This window comes from Doryrhamphus excisus, linkage group LG17, assembly GCF_037039965.1.
Source record: "Doryrhamphus excisus strain RoL-2023G ecotype Guam linkage group LG17, RoL_Dexc_Guam_v1.1, whole genome shotgun sequence".
Lineage (NCBI taxonomy): Eukaryota > Metazoa > Chordata > Actinopteri > Syngnathiformes > Syngnathidae > Doryrhamphus > Doryrhamphus excisus.
In genome coordinates, this window is record NC_136373.1 from 17,330,731 (window position 1) to 17,353,821 (window position 23,091).

The following is a 23,091-nucleotide window of genomic DNA, read 5'->3' on the forward strand; positions in this document are numbered from 1 at the left end:
TGTAAAAATTAAAATATATTAATATTATTAAACATATATAATATATATTGAATAAGTGTCAAATGTTAATTAACTATAAAATTTTTGGTCCACACTGTATATTGACGCATTTTGTAGCTTGTTAATATAGCAGTGTCATTTAAAGTAAATGAGTTTAATTAAATAAAATAAAGTTTAATTAAAGCAGTACTAGTAATAGTAGCAGTACTAGTAATAGTATCACAACCATATATTGCACAATACTTGTTATTTCCACTGCCCAAACAAAAGTGCTGTAAAGTGAATTGAGTTGACGTAAAGTCTTTACCGCCGTTGCGCCTTGTGGTGACGTAATATTTGTGCGACCAAGAGGAAAGTCTGTCTTCAACCTCGCTCGCTGACAGGTAACGCAACTTTAGCACACGTTCATGCGAATGTTATCATTAAACACGGAACCTATAGCACATTTTAAGACGACTAAACATTATTCGTTTGCTGAGTGTTGCACATTTTTATTAGCTTTTCACTTTTATATGGTTGACGTCAACGAGGCCAGCTCGCCGTGCTAAGCTGTTAGCCGAAGGAACCACTTGTTGAATCTTGACATGTAATGTTTGACATCAATAATGAGCCGTGGTTATATTGTTAATATACAATACGTGTGTGTTGTTTATATAATATGAAGTCGAGCAACCTCAGGTTTGCGTCAGCTGTATATTTAGATGTAGAAAGAAACTCCAACAATTGACTTGTTCCTCACTCACGTGCTGTCTTGATAGGTTCTGAAACTGTAGGCGGGGGATGGGGGACGTGAAGACCCCAGACTTTGATGACTTGCTGGCAGCTTTTGATATCCCGGACATTGATGCCATCCAGTCAAGCCCAGAAGACGACAATGTGCCTGCCGCTAATAATAATGTTGATAAAGCTAAGGAAGGTCAAAGCCGCTCCCCTTCCACCTTCCCGGGCTCACCAACCTCTCGCAGTAACCCCCCTGCTGTCAGTGTCATTGTGATGAACACCGTGCGGGCTTGTGAAGATGACGGCGAGAAAACCAACGCCACAGACACTCCTGAGCTGGATGACACCGAGTCAAGGTACAATGCTGGGTCTGCTGCTCGTGGTCCCAACGCGGCTCCATGGAGATTAAGCGAAGATGACACAGGTTGCAATCCACATCTGGAGTCGAGCAAATTTCCAATTCCTTCCTTGTCGACGCAGCAGAAGGAGGAGGCGCACCGTGCTTCTCCTTTAGCACACAATGGGAATGCTTCAAATAAGAATACCACACATTTGGATGAGGAGGACTCGGAACCAGACTTGGGAAGCCCGCTGGTCATCCACGAAAGCCCCGAATTTGTCATGCCGTCGCCTCCGAAACTGAAACACGGCGTCAGGTATCAACCTGAGCTGTGCACCTCCCCAGAAACCACTTCAAGGACTCCCCCACAAAATGCATCTTCCGGCACCTCTGATGAGCAGGAAGTGAAGCTTGTTTCGGTTGCAGCTCCACAACCTCCAAGCCAGAACTGTCTGGTTGCACCGGTGCAAGAGGAGAAATACCCAGAGCACATCATCGATGAGAGGGACTCGCCCGAGAGCCCACCACCCAGCGAGACGGGGCTTCTGCCGCACAAGAGAAGCAGCAGCCCGGAGTCGTCTACAGTAGAGAACCATGCTGCCTCTGATTACCAGGAGGAGCTTATGGACTGTGAGGGCAGGTCGAGTGACACTGAGAAGACTGCAGGAGATGAGCAAACTGTAAACGAGGAAAATGGCGATGTGGGCCTGCCGTCCGAGTCATCATCAGATGCTACGCTGACAGCTCCATCCCAATTGTTGCCCCTGAAAGTTAAAATCAAAGTGCCTCCAAAGACTTTAACAAAGACAACGCCTAAAAAACGGGCAAATTTAAAGGGCGTGGATACTTCAAAATCTTCACCACAAGCTCCCAATCCAAGATCTAAGAAGGGGGTATCCCGGGAAGGTGCAATCAAAGAAAAAAGCACAGCAGTCCCGAAAGCTAAAGTCCCCCCCGCGGTTGTCGGCGTCGCAAAAACTGCACCTCTTCCCCCCATGTCCGCATCATCAACCATCCCGAGTGGCGGCAGCCTCCGCAGCCTGGGTCGCAAGACTCTGCAGAGCCCACCTCAGAACAGCAGCAGCCGACCGGCCTCCATAGTCAGCAGCGCCGGGGCCGTCATCTCCAAGACCCAGACCAACTTGGTGGAAAGTTTCAACAAAATTCTCACCAATAAGAACCTGCTGCCATGTTATAAACCGGACCTGAGCTCCCCCCCTCCTCCGGAGTGGGGCCTTCCTCTGCCTGCACAGGTAAATCTCATCAACATAAAAAAAAAATTATTATGGAATTGGGCGATATGCACCAAAACTCATATTCCCGATATATTTACTTCAAATTCCTACGAGTATCTTGACTCTGAACCTTTTACAGGGTTACCGCTGCTTGGAGTGCGGCATTTTATATTATTTTCTCTGATTACCGCTACTATATTGGGTGATACAAATATAAATGTGACTGTGGGGGTGTTATTTCATGGCTAGAGGGCTCTAAAATGTGTTTACAAGGTTCTAAATAGTTTTTTTTGTGTGCCATAACTATGAAAATATTCAATTATTTCATATTTTCTCAGATTACCGCTACTATATTGGGTGATACAAATATAAATGTGACTATAGGGGTGTTATTTCATGGGTAGAGGGCTCTAAAATGTGTTTACAAGGTTCTAAATAGTTTTTTTTGTGTGCCATAACTATGAAAATATTCAATTATTTCATATTTTCTCAGATTACCGCTACTATATTGGGTGATACAAATATAAATGTGACTATAGGGGTGTTATTTCATGGGTAGAGGGCTCTAAAAAATTGTTTACAAGGTTCTAAACAGGTTTTTGTTGTACCATAACTATGAAAATATTCAATTATTTCATATTTTCTCTGATTACCGCTGCTATATTGGGTGATACAAATATAAATGTGACTATAGGGGTGTTATTTCATCAACATCAATCTCATAAACATCCAAAAAAAAAAATTAGTATGGAATTGGGCGATATGCACCAAAACTCCCGATATATTTACTTCAAATTCCTACGAGTATCTTGACTCTGAACCTTTTACAGGGTTACCGCTGCTTGGAGTGCGGCGACGCCTTCGCCCTTGAGCAGAGTCTGGCCCGGCATTACGATCGGCGTTCGCTTCGCATCGAGGTGACGTGCAATCACTGCGCCAAGCGGTTAGCATTCTTCAACAAGTGCAGCCTCCTTTTGCACGCCAGGGAGCACAAGGAGCGAGGCCTGATCATGCAGTGTTCCCACTTGGTCATGAATCCTGTGCCTGTGGAGCTGATGATCAGCCACAGTGAACCCAATGGTTAGTGACTCTCCGTTTCTGTGCAGCTAGCTCGATGTAGTAATAATAATAATAGTGCGGGGCGGCATGGCGGTCAAGTGGTTAGCACGCAGACCTCACAGCTAGGAGACCAGGGTTCAATTCCAGTGGAGTTTGCATGTTCTCCCCGTGCATGCGTGGGTTTTCTCCGGGTACTCCTGTTTCCTCCATAGGTATGAATGTGAGTGTGAATGGTTGTTTGTCTATATGTGCCCTGTGATTGGCTGGCCACCAGTCCAGGGTGTACACCGCCTCTCGCCCAAAGACAGCTGGGATAGGCTCCAGCACCCACCGCGACCCTCATCAGGAAAAGCGGTAGAAAATGAATGAATGAATGAATAATAGTGCGATTTCTTTTAAACGGACACAATGGTCTTATTTTGCACTTAATGAAGATTTTATGATTACAAGAGTTTGACCCTGTGTCTCCATCATTTTTAGGACAGTCCACTTTCCAGTCCAAGGTGCAGCCACATCTAGCGACACCAAACAAAGCAGATTCCCTGCAGGTCATCGGGAATAAATGTCCAGAATGTCAGACTCAGTTCAGCACTAAAGAGGAAGTGGCTCAACATTTCCAAGAAAGCAAACAATCTCAAAGCACGGTGAGTCAAATAGTCTCCATTGTTTTATTTTCACTTAACAATTCATGGCATCTTTTGACTCGGGTTCGTCTTCCTCCAGCCGTGCACGGAGTGTTCTCCTCCCATGCTGCTGCCCAACGGCTGCAGCGCAGCAGCGCATCAGCGCATCCACCAAGGCGCTCCGCCGTACGTCTGCCCCGAATGTGGCGGCACGGCCAAGCAGGCGCACTTTCAGGCACATCTGGATCACACTTGTTTGCACTTTGCACGACGCATCGGTTACAGGTGTGGCAGCTAATTGCTAAACACGTTTAATAATAGCGTAACAATCCCATAATAATAACACTGGCTACTTTTGGGGTCATAACACATGACAAGTTAAATCTCAACTCGGAACCTCACTGACGTCACTTCCTGTTCTGTTTTATACTCCTTAAATGGCATATTTACTGTTATTATGTCTGCTATATTGGGTAATACGAATATTACAATACATTGGTGAGACAATAGCCACCACAGGAAGTACACCATCCAGGAAAAAAAACAAGGAACAGCTACTATATTGGGTGATACAAATATAAATGTGACTATAGGGGTGTTATTTCATGGCTAGAGGGCTCTAAAATGTGTTTACAAGTTTCTAAACAGGTTTTTCTCTGTGCCATAACTATGAAAATATTCAATTATTTCATATTTTCTATGGTTACCGCTATTATATTGGGTGATACAAATATAAATGTCACTATAGGGGTGTTATTTCATGGCTAGAGGGCTCTAAAAATGAGTTTACAAGGTTCTAAACGGGTTTTTCTCTGTGCCATAACTATGAAAATATTCAATTATTTCATATTTTGTATGATTACCGCTATTATATTGGGTGATACAAATATAAATGTGACTATAGGGGTGTTATTTCATGGCTAGAGGGCTCTAAAAATGTGTTTACAAGGTTCTAAACAGGTTTTCTGTGCCATAACTATGAAAATATTCAATTATTTTATATTTTCTCTGATTACCGTTACTATATTGGGTGATACAAATATAAATGTGACTATAGGGGTGTTATTTCATGGCTAGAGGGCTCTGAAAATGTGTTTACAAGGTTCTAAACAGGTTTTCTGTGCCATAACTATGAAAATATTCAATTTTATATTATTTCTCTGATTACCGTTACTATATTGGGTGATACAAATATAAATGTGACTATAGGGGTGTTATTTCATGGCTAGAGGGCTCTAAAAATGTGTTTACAGGGTTCTAAACAGGTTTTCTGTGTGCCATAACTATGAAAATATTCAATTATTTCATATTTTCTCTGATTACCGCTACTATTTTGGGTGATACAAATATAAATGTGACTATAGGGGTGTTATTTCATGTCTAGAGGGCTCTAAAAATGTGTTTACAAGGTTCTAAATAGTTTTGTTTTGTGCCATAGCTATGAAAATATTCAATTATTTCATATTTTCTCTGATTACTGCTACTATATTGGGTGATACAAATATAAATGTGACTATAGGGGTGTTATTTCATGGCTAGAGGGCTCTAAACATGTTTCTAAACGGGTTGTCTGTCTGTCTTTTCAGATGTTCCAGTTGCCTGGTGGTGTTTGGAGGCTTGAACTCGGTGAAGTCCCACATCCAGCAGGCCCACTGTGATATTTTCCACAAGTGCCCCAGCTGTCCCATGGCCTTTAAATCTGCCCCCAGCGCGCAAAGTCACATCGCGACGCATCACCCGACGTTAACCGAGGGCCAGGCCATGTACGCCGCACACGGGTCGTACCATAAAACGTATGCGTGCCTCTGACAGGAACGTGTTTGTCTTCCACAGGTTGATCTACAAGTGCGTCATGTGTGACACCGTTTTCACTCACAAGTCCTTGCTGTGCGTCCACTTTGAGTCACACCTAACCAATCAAAAGGTGCATGTGTATAAATGTCCCGAGTGCACCAAGCTGTTCTCCCAGAGGAATTCCCTAATGGATCACGTCAAGGTATTTTCATGCTTATTCCTCAAATCCAGCGTTGGAAGATGAGCGACTAACGTCGTCCCTTCTTCCACTGACCCCACAGAGCCACAAAGCGGCCGTAGAGTTGCCCGGTGCCCAAGCTTCTTCTAGCCCGCAGCCGCCAGTCAAGTTAGAGAGCTCAGACGGTGAGGATGACGTCGATAAAAACGGCGAGGAGGACGGCAACGCAAAGACTCTCTCAGGGTGGAATTGCGTTGACTGCCAGGCGCGCTTCCTTGACCGGGAACAGTACATCCACCACATGGCGGAACAGCACAACAAGGTCACCGAGTTCATGTTGATGGTCACACGGCAGCCATTTTCATGTCATTTGGTGTGCTTTTAGATCTTGAAGAACTTCCCTTGTAACAAATGCGAGAGCTCCTTCACCTCCACCTCCAGTCTGAGACGGCACATCCGTGACAAACACAGCCGAGGCGTCCGCTGCCAGTGAGTGTTGCGCTGCTGGCAAACCGCCATTATCTTCACCAACTTAGTTTGTACAGCGATAGGTTCCCAAAATTGCTCCCAAGAAGTGAAGTAGCCAATTTAAGTAGCCAATTTGTCCTGGTGGCGTTTAGCTGCAGTGTTTTTCTATCCTTGTTAAAACTGCCGTTATCCGACTCCTTCAAGCAAAGTTTAATTTAGCCGGTTATTTTGTTGTTTATTGGCGGTTAGCAAGCAGCACACAAAGTAAGCTAGTTCACTAGCGACAGCGAGATTGTTCCCCAGCCAGTAAGGACTGTTGTGGCTATACCGGTAGCAGTAATACAATAACAGACACACACAGCAGAGCACTGAGAGGTGACTCTAATACACCACAAGGACACAGAACACAACGCTCTTTAGAATATATTTAAATTGCACTTAAAAAAAAACCAAAACACGATGTAGCGAGGGAACACCGTATTTGCCTTCTTTATCCCCGCAATGTTAACACGGGTAGGGAGCCTGTGGCTTGAGAGCCAGATATGGTACATTTGATGAGTGCAGGGGTCTCATGGGTGTAGACGTGCCTTTTTCTACCCACCCAGGAATTGATTGTTTGTGCTTGTAGGTTCTGTACGGGCAGTAAGAAAACCTTCAGCAGCAGAGCGATGTTGGACAAGCACGTCCGCCTTCGACACGGCTCGGAGATGCAGAAGGTAAGTTCAATTCCTGGCCACAATATTCGCCACAGTGATAAAAATTGGTCCTAAAATGCAAAAATGATGGAGTTGATCCTGTTTCCAAAAGTAAATATCAACAAGCGGCCATTAGGTGGACGTAATAACGCTGTGGTGATCAGGAGCCACGTTTGTGAAGGCACGATTGTTGGGGCGTCCCGGTCAGCGCCAAATGTGAAATGAGGTCATCTCAGCAGGGAGCCGCCGAAGAAGCAGACAGCTCCTCGGAACACGACGGGACGCCGCTGAGCCGCCGTGGACGCAGAGCGGCCGCTAAGAAGGAACACCAACACCACGACGAGTCCACTCCTGTGAAGAAGCGCCGCTCCTCCTCCACGCCGGCCCCGCACTCCCCCCCGGAGTCCTCCGGCTTCCGCTTCGCCACCGAAGACCAACCGGCCTTCCTGGCGCACATCAGCCAGCATCGAGCGACGTCGGAGGGCGGCGTCGGCAAGCAGCAGTGCGTGCAGTGCGGCGCCTGCTTCACTTCCGCCACCTCGCTCTCACGCCACCTCTTCATCACCCACAAAGTCCGAGACGCGTTCACTGACCAACAGGAAACGGCCAACTCATCTGAAGTGTCGTCTCCACCGAACAGCCGGATCCTTGATGAGAATCCTGCGGCTTATCCTGCAGCAGCATCGCCCCCGCCGCCAACAAACATGGCTGCAGCGAGGGAGGAGGACGCGTCTCTGGACTGTCGGGTGTGCGGCAAACGCTTCCACAAGACCGCCGATCTCAACACGCACTTCAGGACTCACGGGATGGCCTTCATCAACGCAAGAAACCCGGGAAAACCGTGATGAGGCGCCTTATTGGTCGGTGAGTCGTGGCTTTGCTAAATTGAAACCAAAAATTGCACAAATGACGTAAAGATTAGAGATGATGCTCATGTTGTTTGCCTTAGCCTTGAACCTCCTGCTCAGGATCGAATCCACTTTCTACGTGTCCCAGTTGGTATTGAGTCCCACCAAGTACAGGCAGGGCCAATAGTAACGGTACTGATGCTTTTTTATGGACCTTTTTCAACATTATTCAATCATTTTTGCATTAAATTTGTTGATAAGAATTACAGTATAATCACATTTTAGGTTCAAAAAATGTCATCAAAAAAACTATTTTGGAAGAATGAAACAATATATGAATGTAACAATGCAAACAAAATAATACAATTAGTCATAATGTGTTGCATTGCAGTTTCGTACTCGACTCGGCCTACTATTAGCCTAAAATATGCATATGTAAGCAAATTGGGGATATTTTTGGTCCAGATGAAGCATTTTCTAACTGTCATAAACAAGAGATTAATATATATAAATACAAAAATAATAATATAATAAAAATAAATAAATTTATATAAATAAATATAATAAATAAATGCCGCTACTAATAATTTATAATAAATAAATATAAAATATATAAAATATAAATAAAAAAATATTTAAAAAAATAATAAAATAATATAAAACAAAAATATTAGTGAAATTAAACATAGACAACGACTTAAAAATATCCATCTCACCACGGTAGTAATGACCCGAAAGGACTTAATCCCGTTAAAGACTCCCCCTAACCGCTTTTCACTGTGATATGGCAACGAGAGATCCGTCACCATGCGTTCGTCTCTGTCGCCACAAATTTAAAAAAAAAGTGACTCCAACGAGTTCGACTGTGAAAATATGTTTTATTTTAACTGCCAGACTTTTCTTCACTGTCCTTGTCTCTCCATAGCGAGCCAGCGTTTACAGTGGAACTCGGTTAGCCGCTTCACGCTAACTCCTAGATGACAAAAACAAGTAACTTTGATGTTGTAATTGATGGTTACTTTAACCGTACGGTACTGAGCAGCCAGGACAGACATACTGTAGCATTGCAGGCGTTGCTAACAGCTGATTTACACGGGTTGGTTAGATGCTGGCTTCAGTCTCGTATGTTTTAGTGCAACTTTGGGGGCTTATTATCCAGAACATGTTGGGGGGACCACGGGTTCCACGGGTTCCACGGGTTCCACTGTGCATGCTGACATTGTGTCATTTAGTATGTTTGTCCTTTTATCCCCCCTAAATGTGTCTTTTCCACTCAATAAGAGACTTCGGGTTTCAACTTGAATCAGTGGCTCAGTCGGCCGACAGCAAAATTTTGTATATTTTCCTGAATATTGTGTGAATTTTCCAGAATATTTCTGAGCGGGACAAATAGACTTTTAGAGAACGATTCTTTTTAATGTGTGCATTATTATTATTATTATTATTATTGAGTGATTTATGTGCGCTTGTGGTTATCTTCTCAGGAGATCAATCAACAATTTAGCGAGGTGTTGATGGTGTTCGAACAAAAAAAATAAAGTGACAGATTGTCATGCAATTAATTTGTGGTCTTTATTAACAGTAAGATTCAGTGTTCCAACGCTAGATGGCGCCAACGTTCAGCTAAAGAAAATCATTCTTTCAGTGTTTGAAGTGCACTGCTTGGCTGCGACCAGCAGAGGCGCTATTCAAGTGCTGCTGACTTTGCTGTGACACAAGTCCAGCTGGTGGCATGGAAACAGGAGTTCAGAACATTCACAGTTATATATTTGATCTTTTAAGAAATGTAGCCAGTCTCTCAGTGATGTCTGCAGGATGTCACAGCAGCAGGAAGCCAACCAGGAGAACCAGAAGCTTGCCAAGGGCCGACGTCCCCTCGGTGGTCACTGACGGAGCTCCTGGACATCAGAGAGACACCAGAATGACAACCATGAAGGTAGGCCAGCTCACCTTTTCATGGATGGATTTGGTTTAGTGTGGGAGCGCTCGCTTCATTTAGGAGGCCTCCATGTTGGAAAGCAGCGTGGCTCTGGTCGCCATCTTGAAATATTTATGGAGCATCGTTTTAGCATTGTTTGCTGTTGTGCAAGTATAAAAAGAAGCTAAGCACTGTTAATACTGATACATGAAAAGAGTGTCTTCATGCTCACTTTTATTTACGTCATTAGATTATGATTATTATTTCCATATTATCAGTAGTCAACCACTCTTATTAGTCAAATAAAACAGGGATCCATGTTGATACATGACTGTGGATACCGATACCGTTGATACCAGAGTTCTGTTGGCTTGTCGTATTTTGGCTAAGCGGGTAAATACCGCACAGTCATCACATTACCACTTGATTGCACCTGACTTGCAGGATTTGGACCTTCCCCCATCTCGGCCCTCTCCAGGGCGTCCAGTTGCACACGTGAAAGAGCGGCTCGCTGTCCGGCCGTGACCTTGGCTGCGTTGTCGGGCCCGAGGGCGCTCAGCTGGTCGGCAGAGAGTCCCTGATTGGGTGAGGAACAGAAACGAGTCAGGACTCGTGGAGGTGAAGAACCTGGTAGATGGATCAGGTAGAGTACGGGACTCACGGCTATGGCCGTCGGATGAAGGAGCGGAACGCAGCTCTCACGAAGAAACATGAAGACGGACGCGTCCATGGATTTGAAGTCGCGTGCGTGCAAGCCAGCTGAGGACAACCCAAGCCGTTCCTAAGAATGGAAACACCACAAGACAAAGGTGGGCGGGACTTCCTACCGATCATGTTGCCCACTTCGGAGACGGTCGCCGCCGTCCAGCTGCTGGGGTCTCCAAAGGCGGACACGAGCGCCTTTTTAAACCGCTGGGCGACTTTGAGAGAGCAGCGGATGTCGTTGATGCCGCCGACGGCGTCCCTGTTGAAGCACGCGTTTTAACCCATCGTCGTCATCATCATCATCATCAATCCACCTCAAACCTGAAAGCACGGAGATCCAGCCGGGAGATCTCGTCGGAGCTCAGGCCGCACATGAACCGGTTCAGAGCCACCATGTGTGACGCGTCCAGCCGCTGAGCCGCCAGATTGTTGCGCTTAGCCACGCTTCGCCAAACCGGATTCAGCTGTCGGTCGTGGACATCGGGATGGAAAGAATACAACCTCTAAAGTCAAACAGTCACGTCCTAGAACGCCAACACATCTTCTACTGAGAGAACAAGATGGCGGATACAAGCGGCTTGGACGTCACCTGTGTCGTCTTCCAGCCGCAGCGTCCCATTTCCTCCAGCGTGTCCAAGGAGAAGGCCATCCTCTCCAGGTCGGAATTGGAGAATCCCTGAGCGATGCATCCCATCTGTGCCACAACGCTCTCGTTCATCTGGGACGCTGGACCCAGGACCTGGACGCAAGCAACAAAGTCACGTGACCACGCTTACGATATTCCTTAGTTCTAATCCGGACTCTACCTCCGTTGCCTTTTTGCTGAGCACACGCAGCTGCTCCGAGTCGTAGTCAGGGATGGTGCCGAGTGTTTCCATGGCAACAAGGAAAGTGTCTGACGGCATCGCGTCCAGCTGATCAGCCGACCAGAACACGTTGTCCTGTCCCAGCGCCGCTATGGCCTCCACCGTTGGTTTGTTCCCGCTCCAACGGCGAGTCCCAGCGTTGGCTAGAGGAGGGACAATGGACGCCATCTCGGGTTAAAAACGGTAACACGCTAAATATTAACTCCTGACCTGTTCTCCTTCTGCGTCCCTGCTCCCGTTTGGATGTGATGATGTTGAAGAATTTCCTCCTCAGAGCTTCTGCTTGGTGTCTCGTCCTCAGGAAATAGAAGACCTCCGTGATCCACGGCTTGCAGGCCCACAAAGCATAGCGGTGAGGACCTAGCATCCTGAACGTCCACCAACCGGCACGCACGCACGCACGCACGCTCTCGTACTGGAAGTCCAGCACGAGCACGCCGCGCCGCGCCGATGCCGCACACCAAACATCCATCACTCAAATCTATGACTTCATTCTTGTGATATTACTTTTTTTTTTCTCGGAAGTGTACTACCTTATCCTCGTTATTGTACATTTCTATTCTAGTAAATGTACGACTTCAATATTACGTTTTTTTTCTCAAATGTACTACTTGGTTCTTGGAATTACTGTTTTCTCGTAAATTTATGATTCAATTCTTGTCAATGTACGACTTTCTAGTAATAATTACTAGTAATTCTTGGAATATTACGATGATTTATCTCGTAAATTTTCTAGTTTATTATTGTAATATTGTTTCTCACAAATTTACGATTCTATTCTAGTAAATGTAAGACTTAATATTACAACTTTTTACTCCTAAATTTACAACTTTATTCTTGTAAAAGTACAACTTTTTTTCTATACATTTATGACTTTATTCTTGTAAAAGTACAACTTTTTTCTGTAAATTTATGATTTTATTCTTGTAAAAGTACAACTTTTTTTCTATACATTTATGACTTTATTCTTGTAAAAGTACAACTTTTTTCTGTAAATTTATGATTTTATTCTTGTAAAAGTACAACTTTTTTCTCCTAAATTTATGACTTTATTTTTGTAAAAGTACAACTTTTTTTCTATACATTTATGACATTCTTGTAAAAGTACAACTTTTTTTCTATACATTTATGACTTTATTCTTGTAAAAGTACAACTTTTTTTCTGTACATTTATGACTTTATTCTTGTAAAAGTACAACTTTTTACTCCTAAATTTATGACTTTATTCTTGTAAGAATACTACTTTTTTCTCCTAAATTAGTTTTTTCGCCTGAATTTGACTTTATTCCTGTAAAAGTACAAGTTTTTCTCCTAAATTTACGACTTTATTCTTGTAAAAGTACAACTTTTTTTCTCCTAAATTTACGACTTTATTCTTGTAAAATTACAACTTTTTACCCTAAATTTATGACATTATTCTTGTAAAAGTAATATTTTTTCTGTAAATTTATGACTTTATTCTTGTAAAAGTACAACTTTTTTTCTCCTAAATTTACGACTTTATTCTTGTAAAAGTACAACTTTTTACCCTAAATTTATGACTTTATTCTTGTAAAAGTACAAATTTTTACCCTAAATTTATGACTATTCTTGTAAAAGTACTACTTTTTTTCTCCTAAATTTGACATTATTCTTGTAAAAGTACAACTTTTTCTCCTAAATTTATGACATTATTCTTGTAAAAGTACAACTTTTTTTCTCCTAAATTTATGACTTTATTCTTGTAAAAGTACAACTTTTTCCCCTAAATTTATGACTTTATTCTTGTAAAAGTACAACTTTTTCCCCTAAATTTATGACTTTATTCTTGTAAAAGTACAACTTTTTTCTCCTAAATTTATGACTTTATTCTTGAAATCTCAGGTTATTTTTTTCAATGTGACCCTCGTATTAATAAATAAAATTCCCTGGACTGCAAATGTAAATCTGGATTGTCTCTGTTCACACATGCTAATTTAGCCGATGAGAATTAGCGACCAACAGCACCATCTGCTGGGAGACTGGAAGCTACACACCTTGAAGGGCAGCGCCAGCAGAGTGGTCTCGTTCAAAACCAAGAGTGGACCCAAAGACTCCATCGTCTCCTGTGACCAATCAGACGGATCCCTGTGGGAGATAGAAAAAATTTTTTTGTGACATCCCGCCTCTTTCATATCTGAGGTGTCCGCTCGGAACAGGAAGTACCCAAAGTTGTCTGTGACGAGCTCCATCAGTGCCTCCCTGTTCCACAGAGGAAGTTGTGGGCAGGCGGCCATGGCGTGGAGGCTGGAGTTGAGGCTGTCGGCGTCTATGAGGCTGGAAAGCGTGGAGACTTCCAGCTCGCATACGAGCGGTCCGAGTCGGGAAACATCGTCCATGGTCAGTAGCGATGACGTGTTCTCCTGAAAACAGTGAACGCATCGCCTGGCTTGAGCACCCCATGCTCTCGTCAATCAGTCAGTAAACTCATCTTGATGTCAACGATGGATGTGTACTTTCCATGACAACGTTATTTCAAATAAGACTTTATTCGTTCTAGGTTTTCAGTATCATATACTGTAAAAAGATAAGATGATTATGCTATACCTGAAAACAACAGTAAGGAAAATGTATAGATTATGAAATAGCAATCATTTGTACACCGTGTGTAAACGCACCTTGGTCAGGCAGAGCAGTGCTTTCTGGAGCAGAGCGGGTCGAGACGGAGATCGCCGAGGCAGTGAGCTGAGGTCGGCTGTTTGCATTTTGTCGACAAAGGCTTGGCAAACTGAGTCAGGCAGATTGTTCAATTCCCGAGGCCTGGAAGCAGCATATGCAGCGTATGAATGACCTCCGCTCTTAAAGACACAGTTTTGGTGTTCTTACGGCAGGTGGATGAATAGACTCGTCGGGATGCTGTTCAGCTGCTCCTCCGTGATGACCTGGAAGTAGTCCGGCTGATCTTTCCTCAATGTTGCCAAGTATTTCCTGGCTGCACATCCAACCTGAAAGTACATACCATGGATGCTGCAGTATAAGTAGTATAACTTACACATGTATATATGTATGTATGTATACATGTACATCTTACAGAAAAAACGACATACTAACCCCTTACGTTTTTGTCAAAAATTGACGCCCTAAAATTTTGGCATTTTATGCCATTTTTGGGTACTCCTGGGCCCCCTGTTGAGTGTGTGAGGGGTTTCCCTTGTTTTTTCAACCAGAAAAGTTCATTATCAGCACGTTGAAAAAAATAAAAAAAAACGCCATACTAACCCCTTACGTTTTTTGTCAAAAATCACCAAATTCAAACACTGGCCTTTTATGCCATTTTTGGGTGCTTCTCGGGCCCCTAATGCGTGTGTGGGAGGTTTCCCGTGTTTTTTTCACCAGAAAAGTGCATTAGCAGCAAGTTGAAAAAACTGAAAAAACGACATACTAACCCCTTACGTTTTTTGTCAAAAATCACCAAATTCAAACAATGGCATTTTATGCCATTTTTGGGTGCTTCTGAGGCCCCCGATGAGTGTGAGGGAGGTTTCCCGTGTTTTTTTCACCAGAAAAGTGCATTAGCAGCAAGTTGAAAAAACTGAAAAAAACGCCATACTAACCCCTTACGTTTTTTGTCAAAAATCCCCAAATTCAAACACTGGCCTTTTATGCCATTTTTGGGTGCTTCTCAGGCCCCTAATGCGTGTGAGGGAGGTTTCCCGTGGTTTTTTCACCAGAAAAGTGCATTAGCCACAAGTTGAAAAAACTGAAAAAAACGCCATACTAACCCCTTACGTTTTTTGTCAAAAATCACCAAATCAAACACTGGCCTTTTATGCCATTTTTGGGTGCTTCTCGGGCCCCTAATGCGTGTGTGGGAGGTTTCCCGTGTTTTTTTCACCAGAAAAGTGCATTAGCAGCAAGTTGAAAAAACTGAAAAAAACGCCATACTAACACCTTATGTTTTTTGTCAAAAATCACCAAATCAAACACTGGCCTTTTATGCCATTTTTGGGTACTTCTCAGGCCCCTAATGCGTGTGAGGGAAGTTTCCCGTGGTTTTTTCACCAGAAAAGTGCATTAGCAGCAAGTTGAAAAAACTGAAAAAAACGCCATACTAACCCCTTACGTTTTTTGTCAAAAATCCCCAAATTCAAACACTGGCCTTTTATGCCATTTTTGGGTGCTTCTCAGGCCCCTAATGCGTGTGAGGGAGGTTTCCCGTGGTTTTTTCACCAGAAAAGTGCATTAGCCACAAGTTGAAAAAACTGAAAAAAACGCCATACTAACCCCTTACGTTTTTTGTCAAAAATCACCAAATCAAACACTGGCCTTTTATGCCATTTTTGGGTGCTTCTCGGGCCCCTAATGCGTGTGTGGGAGGTTTCCCGTGTTTTTTTCACCAGAAAAGTGCATTAGCAGCAAGTTGAAAAAAATGAAAAAAACGCCATACTAACCCCTTACGTTTTTTGTCAAAAATCACCAAATCTAACACTGGCCTTTTATGCCATTTTTGGGTGCTTCTGATGCCCCTGATGCGTGTGAGGGAGGTTTCCCGTGGTTTTTTCACCAGAAAAGTGCATTAGCAGCAAGTTGAAAAAACTGAAAAAAACGACATACTAACCCCTTACGTTTTTTGTCAAAAATCACCAAATCAAACACTGGCCTTTTATGCCATTTTTGGGTGCTTCTCGGGCCCCTAATGCGTGTGTGGGAGGTTTCCCGTGTTTTTTTCACCAGAAAAGTGCATTAGCAGCAAGTTGAAAAAAATGAAAAAAACGCCATACTAACCCCTTACGTTTTTTGTCAAAAATCACCAAATCTAACACTGGCCTTTTATGCCATTTTTGGGTGCTTCTCAGGCCCCTAATGCGTGTGAGGGAGGTTTCCCGTGGTTTTTTCACCAGAAAAGTGCATTAGCAGCAAGTTGAAAAAAAGGAAAAAAACGCCATACTAACCCCTTACGTTTTTTGTCAAAAATCACCAAATCAAACACTGGCCTTTTATGCCATTTTTGGGTGCTTCTGATGCCCCTGATGCGTGTGAGGGAGGTTTCCCGTGTTTTTTTCACCAGAAAAGTGCATTAGCAGCAAGTTGAAAAAACTGAAAAAAACGCCATACTAACCCCTTACGTTTTTTGTCAAAAATCACCAAATTCAAACAATGGCATTTTATGCCATTTTTGGGTGCTTCTCAGGCCCCTAATGCGTGTGAGGGAGGTTTCCCGTGTTTTTTTCCACCAGAAAAGTGCATTAGCAGCAAGTTGAAAAAACTGAAAAAAACGCCATACTAACCCCTTACGTTTTTTGTCAAAAATCACCAAATCTAACACTGGCCTTTTATGCCATTTTTGGGTGCTTCTGATGCCCCTGATGCGTGTGAGGGAGGTTTCCCGTGGTTTTTTCACCAGAAAAGTGCATTAGCAGCAAGTTGAAAAAAATGAAAAAAAACGCCATACTAACCCCTTACGTTTTTTGTCAAAAATCACCAAATCTAACACTGGCCTTTTATGCCATTTTTGGGTACTTCTCGGGCCCCTAATGCGTAGTGGGAGGTTTCCCGTGTTTTTTTCACCAGAAAAGTGCATTAGCAGCAAGTTGAAAAAAATGAAAAAAAACGCCATACTAACTAACCCCTTACGTTTTTTGTCAAAAATCACCAAATCAAACACTGGCCTTTTATGCCATTTTTGGGTGCTTCTGATGCCCCTGATGCGTGTGAGGGAGGTTTCCCGTGGTTTTTTCACCAGAAAAGTGCATTAGCAGCAAGTTGAAAAAACTGAAAAAAACGCCATACTAACCCCTTACGTTTTTTGTCAAAAATCCCCAAATTCAAACACTGGCCTTTTATGCCATTTTTGGGTGCTTCTCAGGCCCCTAATGCGTGTGAGGGAGGTTTCCCGTGGTTTTTTCACCAGAAAAGTGCATTAGCCACAAGTTGAAAAAACTGAAAAAAACGCCATACTAACCCCTTACGTTTTTTGTCAAAAATCACCAAATCAAACACTGGCCTTTTATGCCATTTTTGGGTGCTTCTCGGGCCCCTAATGCGTGTGTGGGAGGTTTCCCGTGTTTTTTTCACCAGAAAAGTGCATTAGCAGCAAGTTGAAAAAAATGAAAAAAACGCCATACTAACCCCTTACGTTTTTTGTCAAAAATCACCAAATCTAACACTGGCCTTTTATGCCATTTTTGGGTGCTTCTGATGCCCCTGATGCGTGTGAGGGAGGTTTCCCGTGGTTTTTTCACCAGAAAAGTGCATTAGCAGCAAGTTGAAAAAACTGAAAAAAACGCCATACTAACCCCTTACGTTTTTTGTCAAAAATCACCAAATCAAACACTGGCCTTTTATGCCATTTTTGGGTGCTTCTGATGCCCCTGATGCGTGTGAGGGAGGTTTCCCGTGGTTTTTTCACCAGAAAAGTGCATTAGCAGCAAGTTGAAAAAACTGAAAAAAACGACATACTAACCCCTTACGTTTTTTGTCAAAAATCACCAAATTCAAACAATGGCATTTTATGCCATTTTTGGGTGCTTCTGAGGCCCCCGATGAGTGTGAGGGAGGTTTCCCGTGTTTTTTTCACCAGAAAAGTGCATTAGCAGCAAGTTGAAAAAACTGAAAAAAACGCCATACTAACCCCTTACGTTTTTTGTCAAAAATCCCCAAATTCAAACACTGGCCTTTTATGCCATTTTTGGGTGCTTCTCGGGCCCCTAATGCGTGTGAGGGAGGTTTCCCGTGGTTTTTTCACCAGAAAAGTGCATTAGCCACAAGTTGAAAAAACTGAAAAAAAACGCCATACTAACCCCTTACGTTTTTTGTCAAAAATCACCAAATCTAACACTGGCCTTTTATGCCATTTTTGGGTACTTCTCGGGCCCCTAATGCGTGTGTGGGAGGTTTCCCGTGTTTTTTTCACCAGAAAAGTGCATTAGCAGCAAGTTGAAAAAAATGAAAAAAACGCCATACTAACCCCTTAAGTTTTTTGTCAAAAATCACCAAATCAAACACTGGCCTTTTATGCCATTTTTGGGTGCTTCTGATGCCCCTGATGCGTGTGAGGGAGGTTTCCCGTGTTTTTTTCACCAGAAAAGTGCATTAGCAGCAAGTTGAAAAAACTGAAAAAAACGCCATACTAACCCCTTACGTTTTTTGTCAAAAATCACCAAATCAAACACTGGCCTTTTATGCCATTTTTGGGTGCTTCTGATGCCCCTGATGCGTGTGAGGGAGGTTTCCCGTGGTTTTTTCACCAGAAAAGTGCATTAGCAGCAAGTTGAAAAAACTGAAAAAAACGCCATACTAACCCCTTACGTTTTTTGTCAAAAATCACCAAATTCAAACACTGGCATTTTATGCCATTTTTGGGTGCTTCTGATGCCCCTGATGCGTGTGAGGGAGGTTTCCCGTGTTTTTTTCACCAGAAAAGTACATTAGCAGCAAGTTGAAAAAAAATGAAAAAAACGCCATACTAACCCCTTACGTTTTTGGTCAAAAATCACCAAATTCAAACACTGGCATTTTATGCCATTTTTGGGTGCTTCTCAGGCCCCTAATGCGTGTGTGGGAGGTTTCCCGTGTTTTTTTCACCAGAAAAGTGCATTAGCCACAAGTTGGAAAAAAATGACAAAAAACCGCCATACTAACCCCTTACGTTTTTTGTCAAAAATCACCAATTTCAAACACTGGCATTTTATGCCATTTTTGGGTGCTTCTGAGGCCCCAGATGAGTGTGAGGGAGGTTTCCCGTGTTTTTTTGAGCAGAAAAGTACATTAGAAGCAAGTTGAAAAAAAACTTTAAAAAACGACTTGCTTTCTTTTTCTTTAATATTTCCACTTGATGCTACTGAACTTATTGTAATAATTATATTTATATAGAATGCGTGTGTTGAGTTGGTACCAGATGGATACCAAGGTGTGCAGGGCTGATACCTGTGCTTGGGAGAGCCACCATGGCATCTTCTCCATGGCCTGAGCCATGTCTTGCAGGGTTGTGTCAGCAACTTTGTCAATCATCTGGCAGGTAACGCCCTGAAGGAGGGACGTCCTCCTGTCGCCATGACACACACACACACACACACACACACACACACACATTTCCAAGAATGAGGGACTTAGCGTATTGAAAGTCCACCACATTGGCTGTTGTTTGTCTAGCTTACCAAAAGAGCGACTCATTTCCCTTGAAAAGCTTTTTAGCCAGAAAAGCAGCCTAAGGAGAAGACACGTGTTAGCATTGTGACTGAAAAGGGCGTGAAGATGAGCGTGAAGATGAGCGTGACGCGTGTAGCGACCTGTGGGCGACTCAGGCTTTCCCCCCTCACTTGGTGGAAGGAGGTGATGTCCGCTTCATCCAGGTTCTCCACAGACATGCTGCGCAGCAAAGAACCCGGCAGCTGGCGCACCAGCTCCGAAGCGCTCCTCTTCTTCAGCAGCTACGGTGAACGCACACCCGTCACGTTGAAGTCAACACAGACTCCACTGAGGTAGTTTGATGCCCACCTCTAGCAGCACGGCCTTTCGCTGACCCCTGCTCATCCCCCTGGAGATGTTCCTCAGAACCTCCACGTCTTCCAGCGACTCCCAAGCTTTCGTACTCTGCAGAACATGGCGTGGAACTCCTTTTACCACCGGAGCCAGCTGGAGCAGCTGCTGGCCGGAAACCTCTGGACACTTTACACAGCAGGTGGTGCGGTGTGGCGGAAAGCCAAAGAAAAAGCACAGTTAATCCCTTGATTGCTTCACTGGGGGCCTTCCGCGCACACACACAAACATTATATATATATATACACACACATATATACATACATACATATACACACATATACATATATATACACACACACGCATATATGTATGTGTATATATATATGTATGTATATGTAGATATATGTGTGTGTATATTTATATGTATGTATATACATATATACACATACACACACACATATATATACACACATATATACACCAATACATATATACATACGTATACATACTATATACATACACATACATATGTATGCTGTGGTCCAACGCTTCAGAGTAGTGGCGTTATGATAGATTTCTGCCAGCAGGGGGTGTCATTGAACCACTCTATGAATTTACAGTCCACTTGTTATCATGGCCAATGCTGCCCTCATATTTATTGTCATATTTTATCGTCATATCATCAATTTTTACATGATTTAAAAGAAGATTCACCAAATTTCCAAGGAACGATGGACAGAAAATTATTTTTCTTGGATCTTTTATCCCAATTGATAGAATTTTCCATGTAAATTTCCTAACATTGTGATACTGGAGAAGAGCTCCTGGAAGGCCTCACCTTCTCATCACCCAGTACTTTGGTGACGACGCTGCGCTGCTGCCTGGTCGTCAACTGGACGTCAGACGACGTCAGGTTTGTCAGCGCCTCTTGGAGATCGGAGCTAGAGATGTTATCCAGCGGTATGGGCGACAGCAAGCTAACGGTGACGCCGAGCACGCGCAGCACATCAGACGTGGTCCAGTTGGTGTTTGAAAACACCTTCTTGAGAACGAGCGTCTTTTGCTGGGGGTCAAAGCGAGATGATTGGCATTTGAAGACAAAAACAACAAGTGGAGATTTGTACCGTACCACCGTGGCCAGCGGGTTGTAGCATTGAGCAAACAGGGCCAGAACTTGCTGATTGAGTTCAGGGGTCAAGGCGGAAGTGTCGTTAAAGTAACAAGCCAATGAGCCCAGCCTGTGGACGTAGCCGGACAATAAATAGCGTCAAATGGAGAAAAGCTTCCGTATAATAATACTAGGGTTGCCAAATGATTGCACATTTTAATCTAATTAATTAATCATGATTAATCACCATTTGCAAGTATGAGTGAAATATGCTCTTTTTTGTTTTTTTGTATGTATAAAAATCTATTTACCTAACACATGACAAGTTGCATGACAACTTGTTGTATGAAAAAGCCTCCAAACCAAATCTTTATCCACTTGGTTCACAATATGTCCTCCACTGAAAAAAATTATTTTTTTTGGCCCTGTAATTATTACCTGAAATATTATATTATATTCTTTTACTCTAAAATCTCACTCTTTATTTAATGCCTTACTTGATGATTGTGTGTAACTTTGTATCCTCACATTTATATGTAAATTTGATCAGTAATATTTACATAACTAATGTATTGATTTTACAACCTGATACCAGATAGTAAAATATACTTTGTTTGCACTCAGACTTCCCGAGGCAAATTTTGAGTAAAATTTACTAGCAAAGAGAGTACCTTTTGTGTCTAAGACAATCAATTTCAAGTAATGTTAAAGAGTATTTTTAATTTTTTAAAAATCCTTGCTGAGAAGTAAATTTTACTTGAATATTTCCCAAGTAAAAGTCACTTAGGAATTGTGCGTGCAAATTGTTACCTAGCTTCTCTCAAGTAAATGGCACTCGTGTGTACGCGCAAACACTCACTGTTGCACATCTTCCACAAACTCCTGCGTTCCGGCGTAGCACGCTTTCATTTTTTGCAGCAGCTTCCTGGCCGAGCTGGGCGCCATGTTGCTCTTCTTCACCTTGGATGTGAAGTTGGCCGAGCGGAACGTGGCACACATCTACGTGAAGAAGGCCGGAAAAGGCATTCAGCGGAAGTAAAGACGGGACGAGGCTGATGTTCGATTGCAGTGAACGCACCGTTTCTGGTGGGTACGAATCGAAGGAATCCGGTGCTGCTTTTCCTTTGTGAGGCTGCATCGTGTCCGAGTTCGTCCACTCCGGCTGAGCGTTGCAGGACTTGATCAACACTGATCAACAGACAAATGAAGACGTGTCAATCACTAACATTTCATAACCTGTAAGTCGGTGACAATTGACACAACAAATACATTTGGCAAGAAAGATTAAGTTTCCCTTTGATTATGTAACAATTATTTTTTATCTAGTAGATTTTTAAATATATTCAATGTATGTAATAATTATAAATACATTTTAATAAATTATTTTAATAAAATATTATTTAAAAATACGTAGTGTCTATGATTTTTGAAAATTATATTTTAAAATTAAATATGCAATGTACATCATAATAAAAATATATTTAAAATAATTTAAATAATTTTGAAAATACTAAAAACAAAATAACAGATTTATAAATAATTTTTACATAATATAATTTTACAACTGAAACAATTAATGTGTTGAATAATTAAATATCAAAGTCATCCATGCATCCATTTTCCATGATCCTCACTCACTCGGGTCACGGGTATGTTGGAGCCCACCCCAACTGACTTTGGCAGACACATTTTAAAATAATGTAAAATATGTAAAAAAAAAAAGTGTTTAATAACAGCACAACCATGGCGTATTTGTCTGAAAACTAATATCACGGCCAACACAGTAGGTGGGCATGTATTTAGACATCTTCACGCTAATGATGCTTACCCAAGGCTGAGCAGGAAACAATAAGGAGAGAAAATCCACCCCTTGCAGCCATGATGAAACGCCTGCTGGTGAGGATAAAAAATATGAAAAATGACTGCTGATGATCTGCATACATTTACAGCTGATTCATTGTTGTTCTCTTTTACAGCGGCCTCTTATGAGAACTTCCCCATAGTTACCACCTCCTCCTATGGGGGCGTCCGTCATGTACAGAACTTAGATTTATTTTTCCTTGAAGGTCAAAGCAGCATCTTTGATTGATGCCGC

The 23,091-nt window shown here is 42.7% G+C and overlaps 2 protein-coding genes across 4 annotated transcripts; one reads left to right on the forward strand and one right to left on the reverse strand.

Annotated features, from left to right (window-relative positions):
* The first annotated feature begins 302 nt into the window (after positions 1-302).
* On the forward strand, positions 303-8,950 carry znf687a (zinc finger protein 687a). 2 transcript variants are annotated; one of them, XM_058083930.2, is made up of 11 exons: positions 303-383; positions 759-2,313; positions 3,126-3,375; positions 3,835-3,998; positions 4,078-4,262; positions 5,564-5,740; positions 5,811-5,973; positions 6,053-6,271; positions 6,335-6,438; positions 7,046-7,133; positions 7,349-8,950. In XM_058083930.2, the coding sequence occupies exons 2-11, from the start codon at positions 781-783 to the stop codon at positions 7,955-7,957; spliced, it is 3,492 nt and encodes a 1,163-aa protein (XP_057939913.2). In that variant the 5' UTR covers positions 303-383; positions 759-780; the 3' UTR covers positions 7,958-8,950. The 2 variants fall into 2 exon arrangements, with proteins under 2 accessions (XP_057939913.2, XP_057939914.2); XM_058083931.2 differs by having other exon boundaries at positions 7,352-8,950.
* A 520-nt stretch (positions 8,951-9,470) lies between these two features.
* Positions 9,471-22,886, reverse strand: otoa (otoancorin). Of its 2 annotated transcripts, XM_078797890.1 has the most exons (21): positions 22,825-22,886; positions 22,075-22,184; positions 21,856-21,995; positions 21,018-21,126; positions 20,727-20,951; positions 19,904-20,074; positions 19,696-19,836; positions 19,564-19,613; positions 19,334-19,451; positions 14,294-14,412; positions 14,086-14,227; positions 13,634-13,830; positions 13,465-13,555; positions 11,660-11,777; positions 11,390-11,592; positions 11,173-11,322; positions 10,905-11,047; positions 10,706-10,842; positions 10,540-10,637; positions 10,312-10,455; positions 9,471-9,858 (listed from the first exon to the last, which is right to left on the reverse strand). In XM_078797890.1, exons 1-21 carry the CDS (start codon positions 22,874-22,876, stop codon positions 9,844-9,846), a joined length of 2,673 nt encoding a protein of 890 aa, XP_078654016.1. In that variant the 5' UTR covers positions 22,877-22,886; the 3' UTR covers positions 9,471-9,843. The 2 variants fall into 2 exon arrangements, with proteins under 2 accessions (XP_078654016.1, XP_078654015.1); XM_078797889.1 differs by lacking the exon at positions 9,471-9,858 and having other exon boundaries at positions 10,126-10,455.
* Positions 22,887-23,091: the final 205 nt, after the last annotated feature.